The sequence below is a fragment of the Bos taurus genome, chromosome 13, assembly GCF_002263795.3.
Source record: "Bos taurus isolate L1 Dominette 01449 registration number 42190680 breed Hereford chromosome 13, ARS-UCD2.0, whole genome shotgun sequence".
Classification (NCBI taxonomy): Eukaryota; Metazoa; Chordata; class Mammalia; order Artiodactyla; family Bovidae; genus Bos; species Bos taurus.
The window spans coordinates 62,169,597-62,182,341 of NC_037340.1; the positions used below are offsets into that span (position 1 = coordinate 62,169,597).

Below are 12,745 nucleotides of genomic sequence, written 5' to 3' on the forward strand. Positions count from 1 at the left end.
AGACTAGCATACTTTTGGAGGCACCATGAGAGCGGACCAGACACTTTTTACTTGAATTTTTCTCACCCTTATGCTCAGAACTTCTGCTTTAGGGACCATAAGAAAGATCATTACCTACTGCTTAGTATGCATCAAGCATGGTAGTAAATACTATGTATTTACATGTATGTATGTATGTATATAAGCTTCCCAAGTTGTGCTGGTGGTAAAGAATCTGCCTGCCAATGCAGGTTTTGATCCCTGGGTCAGGAAGATCTTGAGGAAATGGCAACCCACTCCAGTATTCTTGCCTGGAAAATTCCACGCACAGAGGAGCCTGGCAAGCTACAGTCCATGGGGCCACAAAGAGTAGGACATGACTGAGCACAGATACACACACACACATAGACTTACTTCCCCCCGACTTTAAAGCCTCTGTTCTACTAGGGAGGTTCTGGAACTGGTTGGTCCATTCCTCATGCCTTGTGAACGTTGGCTGACCAGTGACAGAAGTCAGATTTTGCCAGCACTGCATTTGCATAACCAGGACCTCATCCATTTTGCTGGGTTTCAGTTTTGAGCTTCCTTTACCCCCGTACCCAGGGCTTCTGTAATGATTTGACATGCCCAGGGAATACCGCCTCTTAAGCAGCAAGTCTGATCTGGTCTCTTTCCCCACCATTAACAGAGAGACACAGGCTTGGTCCTTCAGACAGATTCTTGCGGGGAATTGGTCAGTCCCTCGCCTGGCAGGAGTCATACCTCCCGCACAGTCAGGGACAGCCATGTCCCCAGTGCCACCTGCATTCTGCCCTGAGCTCCCAGCAGCTGCCCTGTTCTCTCCCCACAGTGTAACCCAGTGATGATTGATGCCATCAAAGTGTCTGCTGCTCACAGAGCCCGATACTTCTGGGGCAACCTGCCCGGGATGAACAGGTAACAAGGGGCTCCTGGTGGGACCGGTAACAGCCGAGTTAAATATAATGGTGTGAGCCATAACCACCAACTCTTAGGACTCTTAGGAGAGGGGCACATTGGAACCTTGTATAAAGAGCTGCTCTGCTGAGAAAGGCCTCACCTTCTGCTTCAGACCAACCCTTAGTGTTATGGTTGAAGCTTGTTAGGCTGTATAGCAACTGCCTGAGACTCAGGCCAGGATTCCACAATATACTTTACTCCTGCTCTGCCCACAGACCTGGTGCTTAAACCTGGTACTATGTGCTGGAGCAGGCTTTGTCACAGCCAGGGACATTGACGCTTCTCCACCTCCCTGTTGTGGTCCATTGGGAAATGAACTTTCCCAGTCTCCTTACCTCCAGGATGAAGTGGTGATCCCTGGACCAGGCCTGAGGTGACCAATCAGGTGGCAGAGCTGAGATAACCGTCAGTAGCCCAAAGCCTGTCTTTGGATTTTCTTAACTGAGTTCTTTACCCAACTTTTCATTAGTCCTGTCATGGTGAAAGCCAAGAAAACAAGTGGTATTACTGATGATTAATTACCTCTTTCATGTGGCTTCAGGGAGAACAACCTGCTAATTAAGATACCAAATGTGATGATAATAGGACTTGCAAATAAGTTAGCTTCAAAAAAAGATTCTTTAAAAGGAAGTGTTGGAATTATAACTTTCAGGCATTTAGCAAAGTGTGGACAGAGGTGAGAAGGTACTGGAATAGTTTGGAATTTTTATTGGGTATCTGACATTTTCGTTTGGCTGATCTGCCTGTCAGATGGAGCAGTGTCCACATCTGGACCTGCTTCTTCGCTCTCGCCCTGCCGGACGCTGCACTCCCTGCTGCCAGCTGTGCTGTGACAATGCCAGTCTTGGCTCTAACAGAGCTGACCCTGCCAGTGGGGTAGGCACAGGAAAGACAGAAATTCAGGGTCAGGGCTGGAGAGGGCACTGGAAAAGTTGATTGGGAGGCTCCTTATTCCAGCAGGACCAGAAGAGAAGGAGCAGAGGCATGAAGTTCAGAGGGAAAAGGTCAGGGGTCATAGTCACAGGGTGTTCACAGAGCAGCTCCAAAAACAGTATTTTAGGAGTCAGGGAGAGGAGCGCGAAATAGGCCAAATTACATGAGGCCTGTGGCCATGGCAACAGTTAAATGTACTCTGGCTCAGGGAGTTCAGGTGAGTTTTTCGTGCATGAGATGTGTTTCTGGTTCTCTGGGATTTTTGGTGGAAGAATAGACATTATGAGATGAGAACAGAAGTGGGGAGGCAGCTCAGATGTGGTTCAGAGGAGGACAACTCTGTGCTTGTGTTGGTACCAAGAGGTAGCATCCACATGCACTGAAAACAATGAGCGTGGTGGCTCCAGGAAGGTGTCCTGTGGAATTGCAAAGAGGGATCAGATTCTAGATACTGGGATTTGCAGAACTTTGTCTGAGTTGGGATGAGAAGTGAGCTGCTACAGTCGGGATCTTAGGATCAGTGACTCAACATCAACCATAGGTCACAGACCAAATCTAGCCCTTAGACTAAACACCTTGGTTTTTAAGATTTCAGTCCTAGAATCAACAGAATGTAGGGCAGGGCTGTGAACCCTTAGTCCATGAAAGAGTTGGGAATGGAGAGAGGGTGAGGTCAGTGTGGTATTTTGTGTTCAGTGGCTCCTCTTGTGGGCACCGTGTCCAATCTGACATCTGATTTCATTTTGGCCTCTGAGTTCCTTACCCAGGGATGCTGTGGTGGTCATCAACCCTGTACATTCAGACCTCTTCCTAGTTTTCTGCTTTGGACCTGCTTAACCACTTCAGTATCTAAAGTTCTATCCATCCTCTTTGTCAAGCATCTGTTTGCCTCTCTCTGCATTTGCAGGTTTCAATGGTGAAAGTTACAAGGGGAATTGTAGCCCTTAATGTGAACCACTTAACTACTGTCCTTAACTGGACCCCACTGTTAAAGCCTCCTGAGGCTGCGTTCCAGCAGTAAGCCACCAAATCATGGATTTGATGTACTACTTGTATTGAGTAGACCCACAAAGACTTAATCCAGGCTCCTGAGGCTCAGAGATGGCAGAATTTGCTCAGGGTCACTCATTCAGCCAGTGAGCAGTGGGGCTAAGACTGAAGTGTCTCCTGACCACTCTAATCATGTGCTTCACCATCCTGCTCTCCTCAGTGAAGGAGCTTTGACTACTGTTAGCATTTGGGTAGGGGGACCATTCACTGCTGCACCTGGGGCTTCCTGCCCCAAGCAGCTAGCCTGTCCCTGACTTGACCCCCAGGCTTATGCTCACGCCTGGGCCCTTTTTATCATATTTCTGTAGCAAGTTCATGGCTAGAGCACATTTTGCAGCTTGGGCTCTCACTCCCAGCCTGGGAGGCACCGAGCCAAGGCCTTTTTCCGGGCAGTAGGAAGTAATGGGTTTTGGATGTTCCCAGGCCTGTGATAGCATCCAAGAATGATAAGCTCGAGCTGCAGGACTGCCTGGAGTTCAATAGGACAGCAAAGGTAAGCGGCGCGCTGCCTGGCCCACCACTTGGTGACCTTCCAATGGGACTGAACCTTGGTGTCCTCACCCCACACGACTCCCTGGTGCTGGGCTTCCTTCCCCACACAGTTGTTCTATCCCATCTTCAAATACAGAGGAGGAGGGGTTCTTGATAAAGAAAGTGAGAGAGGGCAACTAGACTTTCCCATTGTGAATGCACACTCCATGGAGACTCCCAAGTGAGAAATGAGTACACTTTTGCAAGAAAAAAAAAAAAATCTGCTATTAAGTCATAAATAATTTATTAATATCTCCAGAAACTTAATTTTCAAAGCTTCCATTAAGCTAAGTTCCATTCAATCCCTGCTTGACCATCCTCTATAATCTGGGGGAACTTTTCCTTTTGCTTAATCTTGCTTCAGCAATAACTGTTTCCTTGATGCCCATCTGATCTCATTCATGGACACTTTTGTTTATCTCTTGTTCTCTCTGAGGCTGGTCCTTCCTGCTCATTAACTTCTTGGCTTTTGTGGGAAGCACAGAGTGTGTCCTTCCGTCTCTCCTTTTCTCGTTCGCTATCTGAGCCTGGCCCTGCCACCCTCTCTCCCACACCTGCCCTCCCTCCTCCTCCACCTTCCTTAGGTGCTTCTGAGCCTTGACCCAGAACCGTTCATTCTGTGCTCACTCCATGATGTCATTTTGTTCTCCAGTTAAAGAAAGTACAGACAATAACCACCAAGTCGAACTCGATCAGACAGGGGAAAAACCAACTTTTCCCTGTTGTCATGAATGGCAAAGAAGATGTTTTGTGGTGCACTGAGCTAGAAAGGTGAGCAAGGCTGTTCGTGGAAAGGGGAATCAAGCAGACAGAGAGAAAGGGGGTAGAAACCATGGTTAAGGCCAGCAGCATGTTCCACATAGTCTCACTGACCTTCTACGTTAGCAGGGCTGGGAGTAACCTTTCCAGTTGGTGCTTATTTCCTAGCAGAAATGGCAAAAGGGCCGGTGGTGAGGAATCTGAAACCTGAGGCCATGAGACAGCACATCTGTCTCACCTGGCTGTGTTTCCTTGGCATTTGCCTGCCCTGACATGCTGGGACCCTAGGATGTGTGAGGATCCAGCTAAAGTAAACTCTACCGGCAAGCCGTTCCTTCTTTCTCAGGATTCCTCCTGCTGAGTTGCTTGTTCCAAAACTCCTTAGCCAAAGTCTGTCCTGCCCCTTATCCATTTATTTGGCTAAGTCTGGATTTTATCTATTTTGAAGAACCAACTCTTTGATTTAATTTCTCCTGTTCTGCATTTAACTTTTTTTTTTCTTGTTTTATTTTGTTATTGTGATGAGACTGTAGTAAGGGGTTGTGAACATTCCTCTTTACATTTTTGGCAGTGTCTTAGGGTTATTTTGATAGAGTATTTTCCACTCCAGATAGTTTAGTTCTAAAGCTGGATGTATTTCTTGGTTTAATTCGTAGTATGGACTGTAAACCTGGGAAAGAGTGAGGGCCAGTGTATCTGTAGCCTCTTTCCAGACCTGTACCTCTTCTCCTGTGGTAGAATGCCACTCAGGAGGCTGTTGGTATATTTTGTTGCCATCTGCCATTTAAGTCCAGCTTGGGCCTTGATCCAGCAATTTGCTTTGAAGAGGGAAAGAAAATGCAGGATGCTTCAGTTTACTCATGGTCAATTACCTGAGCATCTGATGATTAGACAAAAGATCTGCTTTGTGAGTGTCCCTATTCCTTAGTATGGCAATGGCTTAACTTTCTAGCCTTTTGTGATGTGAAGATAGGTACTTGTCTGCTGACTGGCTGGCCATCTTGGCATTCATTCAGTCATTCATACAAGAAAAGTCCAGCGAGCATCATGTGGCAGCAGTACAGTGCAAGCGTGGGGCCGTGCACAAGACAAGTACCCTCAAAAGAGGGACTGTGCCCTCATGACAGGCATCTGTGAGCCGAAGAACTGGTGGACTTGACCTCTGGGGGTCAAGAGGGGGCTCACGGGAAAGCCTGGCGGAAGGGACGGGTCAAAGGGCAGGAAGAGCAGAGCTACATGGGCTGCCTCGGCCAGGAGTCTCCCAGAGGCGCTAAGCATGCTGGTGGGAGCGCATCTGACTCCTTGTCTTTTCACTCTGGTACCCTCCCCGACCCAGGATCTTCGGCTTCCCTGTACACTACACAGACGTCTCCAACATGGGCCGTGTGGCCCGTCAGAAGCTGCTTGGGAGGTCCTGGAGCGTGCCTGTCATCCGACACCTCTTCGCCCCCCTGAAGGACTACTTTGCCTGTGAATAGTCCCCTAGGCACCAGGGCGTGTGGGCAGAGCCACAACCCAGGAGGTGCAGCCGGGCTCTGCCCTTGCCAGCCCAGCTGTGCTTGCGGGGTCTCGCCGAGCACCTCGTTGGGAGCAGAGCTGCCTGTCCCCTCCCTGGGGACCCCGAGGTGCCACCTCCTTGTGCACAACACAGACCCGGCCGCTCGGAGCGGCCAAACACGGTGCTCGTTTTATCTTCTCCTGAAACTTTAAAACTTTAAAACTTGAAATAGGTAGTAAGATGGCTTTTTTTTCCCCCTTCCTTTCTGGGTTTACAGCTCAGAGAAACGATGGCTAAGATACCAAAACCACAGTGCCGACAGCTCTCCAAGACTCAGGTTAATGCTGAAAAATCACCCAAGACAGTTATTGCAAGACTTTAATTTTTTAAAATGTCTGCGGCTCCTTGTTTCCAGGAGTGTGCAGCGGTAGACAGGTAGCTAAGGGACCTTTGAAGGGCCCAGTATGGTTTTTTTCTAGTGCTAGATAAGAGGACATGATGTCCATGTCTGTCTTGAGTTCTTCCCTGGCACGTCGTCGTCCCCACCCGCCCCACCCTGCCCCCACCTCAGTGTAAAGGGCTGGGATCTCTGGCCCATTTAGAGTATTTTCCACAAGGATGATGATTTCAGCAGGGATGACATCATCATCACATTCAGGGCTATGTTTTTCCCATAAATCTGAGGGCAGGGCTACCCTTAGCTAAATCCCTCCCAGTGACTGCAATAGAACCCTCTGGAAACTCAGGAAGGGGTGGGCTGGGTTATAAGCTGCCATATATTGGTATAGACAGGTATGGTTTCTCACTGTCTTCCCCCTTTATACCCATGTGAGAGGAGAGGAGGAGGAAGCTTACATGAGACCCTCCCCCACCCTACCCCACACCCCTCCAGGCTACTCTGCAGGCACAGGTCCCCAGTGTAACACCCCATCTTCTCAGCCAGGGGCAGAAGCACAGTCCTCGCACTTTCCCCTTCTCTAAGAGACTGCAGGGGGAAAACTGCAATAAAAGCTCAACCCTCCCTCCCTCCTGAGATTTTAAAGTCCTTTTTTATTCCATGATGAATCAATAAATCTTTTTTTTTTTTTAGGGGGAGTGGGAGGTCAGACAAGCTGCATTTCAGAAATGCTGTCGTAATGGTTTTTAACACCTTTTACTCTTACTGGTGCTATTTTGTAGAATAAAGAACAATGTTGACAGGTTTTGTGGGAGGTTTTTTTATATACTTTTTTTTTTAATCTCAGACTTCTATTTTTGTTTAAACATTTTCATAATTTTTTTTGTAACTGGAGCCACAAGTATGGGGAAAAATTGTGCCTTGTTTCAACAGTTTTGCTAATTTTTAGGCTGAAAGATGACAGATGCCTAGAGTTTACCTTATGTTGAATTAAAATCAGTATTTCTCTAACAATCTGGTGTCCCTTTTGTTCTTTTGCAGATCAAATGGGTGGGGTATGTGGGGGAAAGTGGAAAGGTGGATGGTTGAAATAACCCCCCTTCAGTAACCCACCAGTGTGGAAGTTTGCCTCAGTATCGTCCGACTCATTTGCCACCCTATGGACGATAGCCCACCAGGCTTCTCTGTCATGGGATCCTCCAGGCGAAAATACTGGAGTGCTTGCCATTTCTTTCTCCAGGGGATCTTCCCAACCCGGGGGAATGTCTTTTGCATTGAAGGTGGATTCTGAGCCACCTGGGAAGCCCTTTTAAGTACCACAGGTGACCCCCAAGTCTAGTACCATGTTCCCCAAACTCCAATGTATCAGCATCCCCTGTAAGGCTTGTTCAGTGGAGAACAAGCCCTACTGCTAGAGTTTTTGATACATTAACTCTAAAGTGGAGCCTGAGAATTCCTTGATGCCCTTCCAACGACCAATCTGTGATAGTGAATGGATTTCTAAACCTTGTTTCCCCAAATAAATAACAAGTTCATTGAAAGCCTTGATGTCTGGATCAGTCATGTCCAGGTCATTTCTCAAAGCTATTGCAAGCTGGTTGAGATGAGTCAAAAATCCCATGGCTGACCGTCCAGTTCCTTGTCCCTTTGTAGGCTTCTCCTGCACTTTGTTCCACCACTCCTAAGTTGTCATGTCATAACTGAGCCATGGTCAGTGAGGGGACTTGGCTCCAGTGAGGGGAGACTCCTTGGGAAAGACCCAGGATCAATTTTTGACAGCTGCCTGTGGCCCCCCAGTTCTTTGGGTGGACTGTGTTTCTAGCCCTTGGTAAGTTTAATGTTGCAACTCCCTTCAGTAATTCACCTGGGTCCACCCAGCCATGTGGCCCAAAGCCCAGAGTCCATCATGTCATAATTCTGTGTCACTACCTCTAGCCTTTGGTCAGTGAAACGGTGCTGATGAAGAATCTAGTAGCTTTCCAGAGGTTAAGATTGGTCATCTGGTTCCTTTAGGGAGAAGGCAATGGCAATCCACTCCAGTACTCTTGCCCAGCGAATCCCATGGACAGAGGAGCCTCTTAGGCTGCAGTCCCTGGGGTCACTAGGAGTTGGACACGACTGAGCGACTTCACTTTCACTTTTCACTTTGATGCATTGGAGAAGGAAATGGCAACCCATTCCAGTGTTCTTGCCTGGAGAATCCCAGGGACGGGGGAGCCTGGTGGGCTTCCATCTATGGGGTCGCACAGAGTCTGACACGACTGAAGCGACTTAGCAGCAGCAGCAGCAGGCTAGAATAGAACAGCCCAGGTGCAAGTCACCATGGTGAGACATTGGCAATTAGCAAGCCAATCCTGCTGGTGCTCTGCTCAGGTGTTCAGGCCCCAGGGGCCTTGGCTGCCTTATTAAGCCATCTCGTATACAGTGCTGCACCAAGTGCCAGGACAGGATGAAGCGAAATAAACAGCCTCGGCCTCGAAACCCCAAGAGAGGAGATGGACTAGCCATCCAGGTGAGGGGCCCTTGGGTCTTGTGGCCTGCTTGGGAGCAGCCTTAAGGGGAGACCTTGGAGGGTCTGTGGGGGCAGTTCTCTGTTTTCTCAAGATGGGGGCCAGGTGGAGAATGTGATGGACATTCTGATCTTGGCAAAGTAGTTGGGGTTTGTACCTCAAGCAGACCTTTTCTGAAACTATCTTCTGGCTGCCTGGGGCTGTATCTGGGGGCTCACATGTATCACCTTGGAACTTTTCAAAAGTGAGGATCATAAATCCTACCTGCTTCCTAGGGCTGCTGTGAATGTTTAAGGCTCTAACCTGGGTAACTTGTTTTGCCTGGTGCCTGGCACACAGTGAGCCCTCACATGTACTGAATGGCATTGTGATAACAAAACCCTTATAGTGATGGTAACATCCAATATTAATGTGTTAATAAAATCTGAAAAAAGGACAGGTAATTTTCATCTAAGTGTTGCAAAAGAGCTGAGCAACAGCAGTATTTGGTGCTGAAATTGTGTCCATCACCCCATCCACAACATGTTGGGGTCCCCGTGCTCCTTGTTAGGGAGAGTAAGTGTGGGTGGCTTTGGAGTCTGGCACCCCAGAGATCTGTGAAAGGGATTTTCCCTGGTGGTGCTTGACTGACCTCTGAACAGTTCCATGGTTATTTGGTGGGGGATCAGCACTGGACAGAGGGAATCCCCCAGCCTACCTCAGTCAATTGGCTCTTGAGTGATTTTCTGTTCCAGGCTTGTGCTTGGCTGGTCCTTAATTCCTTCCTGCACCCAGACGGGATGCCTCTCCTTGCTTTATCTCCTAGCTTGTGACCTTGAATGTGCTCCGTAGCCACTCTGAGCCTCCGTTTATGCAGCTGTAAGGCAAGGATAATAACTTCATAAGGCTGATGTGTGGATCACTCATGCAGAGTGCTTGTGGGTAGTGAGTGCTGAGTACACAACAGCTGCTTTATTGTTTACTGTTTAGAGTCCTCCCAGCAACCCTGAAGTGAGGCAGTGGTTACAGTGATCCCAGGTAAAAGAACTGAGACTCAGATGTGGGTATCCAAGGCCACACAGCCAGTGCAAAGAAGTTGTGAATTGAAATCTGTTTTGTGAATCCATTGGTCTCCCCTGCATCTGTGTATGTGTGTATGAGTGTGTGTCTGGATTCTGAAGTTACCTGCTGCCCTTTGCAGCCTATGATAAAATTGACCTTTTTGCTTCCTTCTCTTACTTTTTTTCAACTTACCTTCCTTCTCTCCTTTCTGCCTTCTATCCCTTCTTCTGTTTAACTTTATTACTGGATTTGGTGGCTGCTTAACTGGGTCTTTGTGCATGTTGTTCTCTCCCCAGAACAGCCTTCTCCCTTTTGCCTGGTCCTTCAGTTCTCACCTCTTCCAGGAAGACTTCTTTGCCCCCATTCTAGGCAGCACTAAGAGACATTCTCTAATCTGTCCTTCCCTGTGGACTGATAGGAGAATATCTCAGCACAAAGTACTCTGTATTATTTCTTATTTTTGTACCCATCTCTTTCATGAGCTTGTGAGGTGCTTAAGGCAGATGAGCCCTCCTAACACCAGTTTTTAGTTGAATAAGCTTGTCATACATTTGGAAAACTCAGGTTTGAAGTCATAGTTTTTTATTTGTTTTTGAGGAGGAGACTTACAGTTTAGAGATTATTGCATATATTAAAAGTCACTTAAAAGCACATAGTAAAATCTCCCAACTTTGTCCTACTGGATGGAAATTCTTTTTTCTTTTTACCCTCTGGTCTTTCACAGTTAGAGCTTAATGTGACTCAGACAACCTTGGCTTAACCCCCTTCTCAGAGAGGAGGGTGGAGCCTAAGTAGGTCACATGGCCCTTTCTCATCTCTTTGGGGCACTGTTGCCTGGGAGGGCAGATGAGTTTTATTTCTCAGGCTCTAGCTCAGAGACCTATGATGTCCTGTGTCTCCAGAACCAGGTTCGAATGGTAGTCCGACACCTGAGGCCCTTCTTGACTTGACTTTCATTTCCCACACCCATTCCTCCCCGACCCCAAATGGCTTTCAGGTACTGCTGACAGCATATCAGTTGACAGAAGTTGAATATTGACATCAACTGAAAGGGACTTTGAAACCATTAACATTGATTGAGCACATACTATGTGCTGGGAGTGGTCTAAGAACATTACATACATCTCATTTGATTCTAACCCCTAGCAGAGTCAGGATTTGAACCTAGACCTGGTGGCTTTGCTACTTACAAAATTTACTGAAAGCGTTGGAGACTTAACATCCTTGTGTATAAGTTGGGGGTAATTAACACAAATGCCCAAATCACTATGACTATTCAATTATCCATATAGTGCTGCTATTACTACTATTACTATAATCATTTGTTACAGGGTTCTTTGCTGCATCCTTTTGTTTGTCTTTCTACCCTCTCGCTAGGTTAACATCCTATATTTTAGGGCAAGTATCATCTCTAGGAAGCCTTCCCACACTGTTTAGGTGAGGTCAGGTTTTCTCCTGCTGTATACTCTTGGAGCGGTACTTACCAGCAAGACAACCCAGCAGTACTGGTGGTTAAAATATTGAAATGCCTCCAGACCAGTTGATAAAGAGCTCCTGTCCCAGCTCCCTAACCCATTCTTCCCTGAACATCTCCCCCTGCGTCAGCAACTACTTGGATGAGACCCAGCCCAGAAGAGGCCTCTAGGCCCCTTCTCCTTGCAATGCAGGTGCTATCTTTCCTGCCACAGCCCATTCCTGTCTAACGAAGTCTGGTTTGTAATTAAACATGCTCATTGTGCTTAGTGGTGTCTGACTCTTTGCGACCCTCGGGACCGTAGTCTGCCAGGCTCCTCTGTCCATCGCATTTTCCAGACAAGAATACAGGGGTAGATTACCATTTCCTCCTCCAGGGGATCTTCCCAACCTAGGGATCAAACCAGTGTCTCTTATGTCTCCTGCATTGCAGGCTGGTTCTTTACCGCTGAGCCAGCAGGGAAGCCCTTGTAATTAAACAGTGATGTGTAATTAGTTATGTGCTTTGCCTTCCCTGACAGATTGGAAACTTTAAGAGCTCAGAGGGTATGTCTGTTTCTTGGTCACTGCCGAATCCCTAGGGTTTGATTAATCAGGGAAAAGAAATACTTGCTGAACACATGAATCAGTGATATTTTGACAAGAAAACCAGCTCAAAACTTGGATCAATCTTTGTGATGCAGGGCAACTGATCTCTCTGACCCTCAGTTTTCTCTTCCATAAAGTGGGTGTAACTCATTCTTTGAACAAGTCTCTGCTGCTGCTGCTAAGTCGCATCAGTCGTGTCCGACTCTGTGCGACCCCATAGACGGCAGCCCATCAGACTTCCCCGTCTCCGGGATTCTCCAGGCAAGAACACTGGAGTGGGTTGCCATTTCCTTCTCCAATGCATGAAACTGAAAAGTGCAAGTGAAGTCGCTCAGTCGGGTACGACTCTTAGCGACCCCATGGACTGTAGCCTACCAGGATCCTCCGTCCATGGGATTTCCCAGGCAAGAGTACTGGAGTGGGATTCCAGGCAACAGTACTGAAGTGGGGTGCCATTGATTATCAGGCTCTTGGACACCGTGGGAACAGGATTGAGAAGATTCTTGCTTCCGTGGAATTTATGGAAAAGCAGACAATAAAGGCATAAACAATTAAACGAGATTACTATACTAAGAAAAAAACGGATGATGAGATTTACAGGGTCATTCTAGAAAAAAAAGTCGCAGAATATGTCTCTACTGTGACTTTTAAGTCCTTCCTCAAAGCGCCTATCGATTTATTTTTTTATCTAATAATCCATTTTTTTATAGAAATTCATTGTAAAACCAATTTTTTGGCTACTGGGGTGGAGAATTTGTAACTGGATCCCGCCTTCTAGGCGGGGTCACATCTGCCCGAGGTGGGATCTCATTGGTTGCGGCAGACCTCGCGCAGTTGCATTGCCCCGGCAGCCGGCGCCCCGCCCCTAGGGCACTCCAGCCGTCGATCAAGCTTCGGGCTCCGCCCCCAGCGCGCCGCTTCGTCCCTCTCTATAAAAGGAGCCGGCGGGCGATGACGAGCCTTTACGTCGGCGCGTAAGGGGGGGTGCGTGTGAGGTCATCGCGCGGG

At 47.7% G+C, this 12,745-nt stretch overlaps 1 protein-coding gene across 7 annotated transcripts in view; it reads left to right on the plus strand.

Moving 5' to 3' along the window:
- Positions 1 to 7,139, plus strand: part of DNMT3B (DNA methyltransferase 3 beta) — a 34,327-nt gene extending 27,188 nt beyond the window's left edge. For 3 of the 7 annotated variants that reach the window (XM_025000338.2, XM_025000339.2, XM_025000340.2), the window contains exons 19-22: positions 830 to 915; positions 3,364 to 3,433; positions 4,124 to 4,242; positions 5,567 to 7,139. In XM_025000338.2, coding sequence (XP_024856106.1) covers positions 830 to 915; positions 3,364 to 3,433; positions 4,124 to 4,242; positions 5,567 to 5,708 — 417 coding nt within the window. In that variant the 3' untranslated portion in view covers positions 5,709 to 7,139. 7 annotated transcript variants of the gene reach the window in all.
- The last annotated feature ends 5,606 nt before the right edge of the window (positions 7,140 to 12,745 follow it).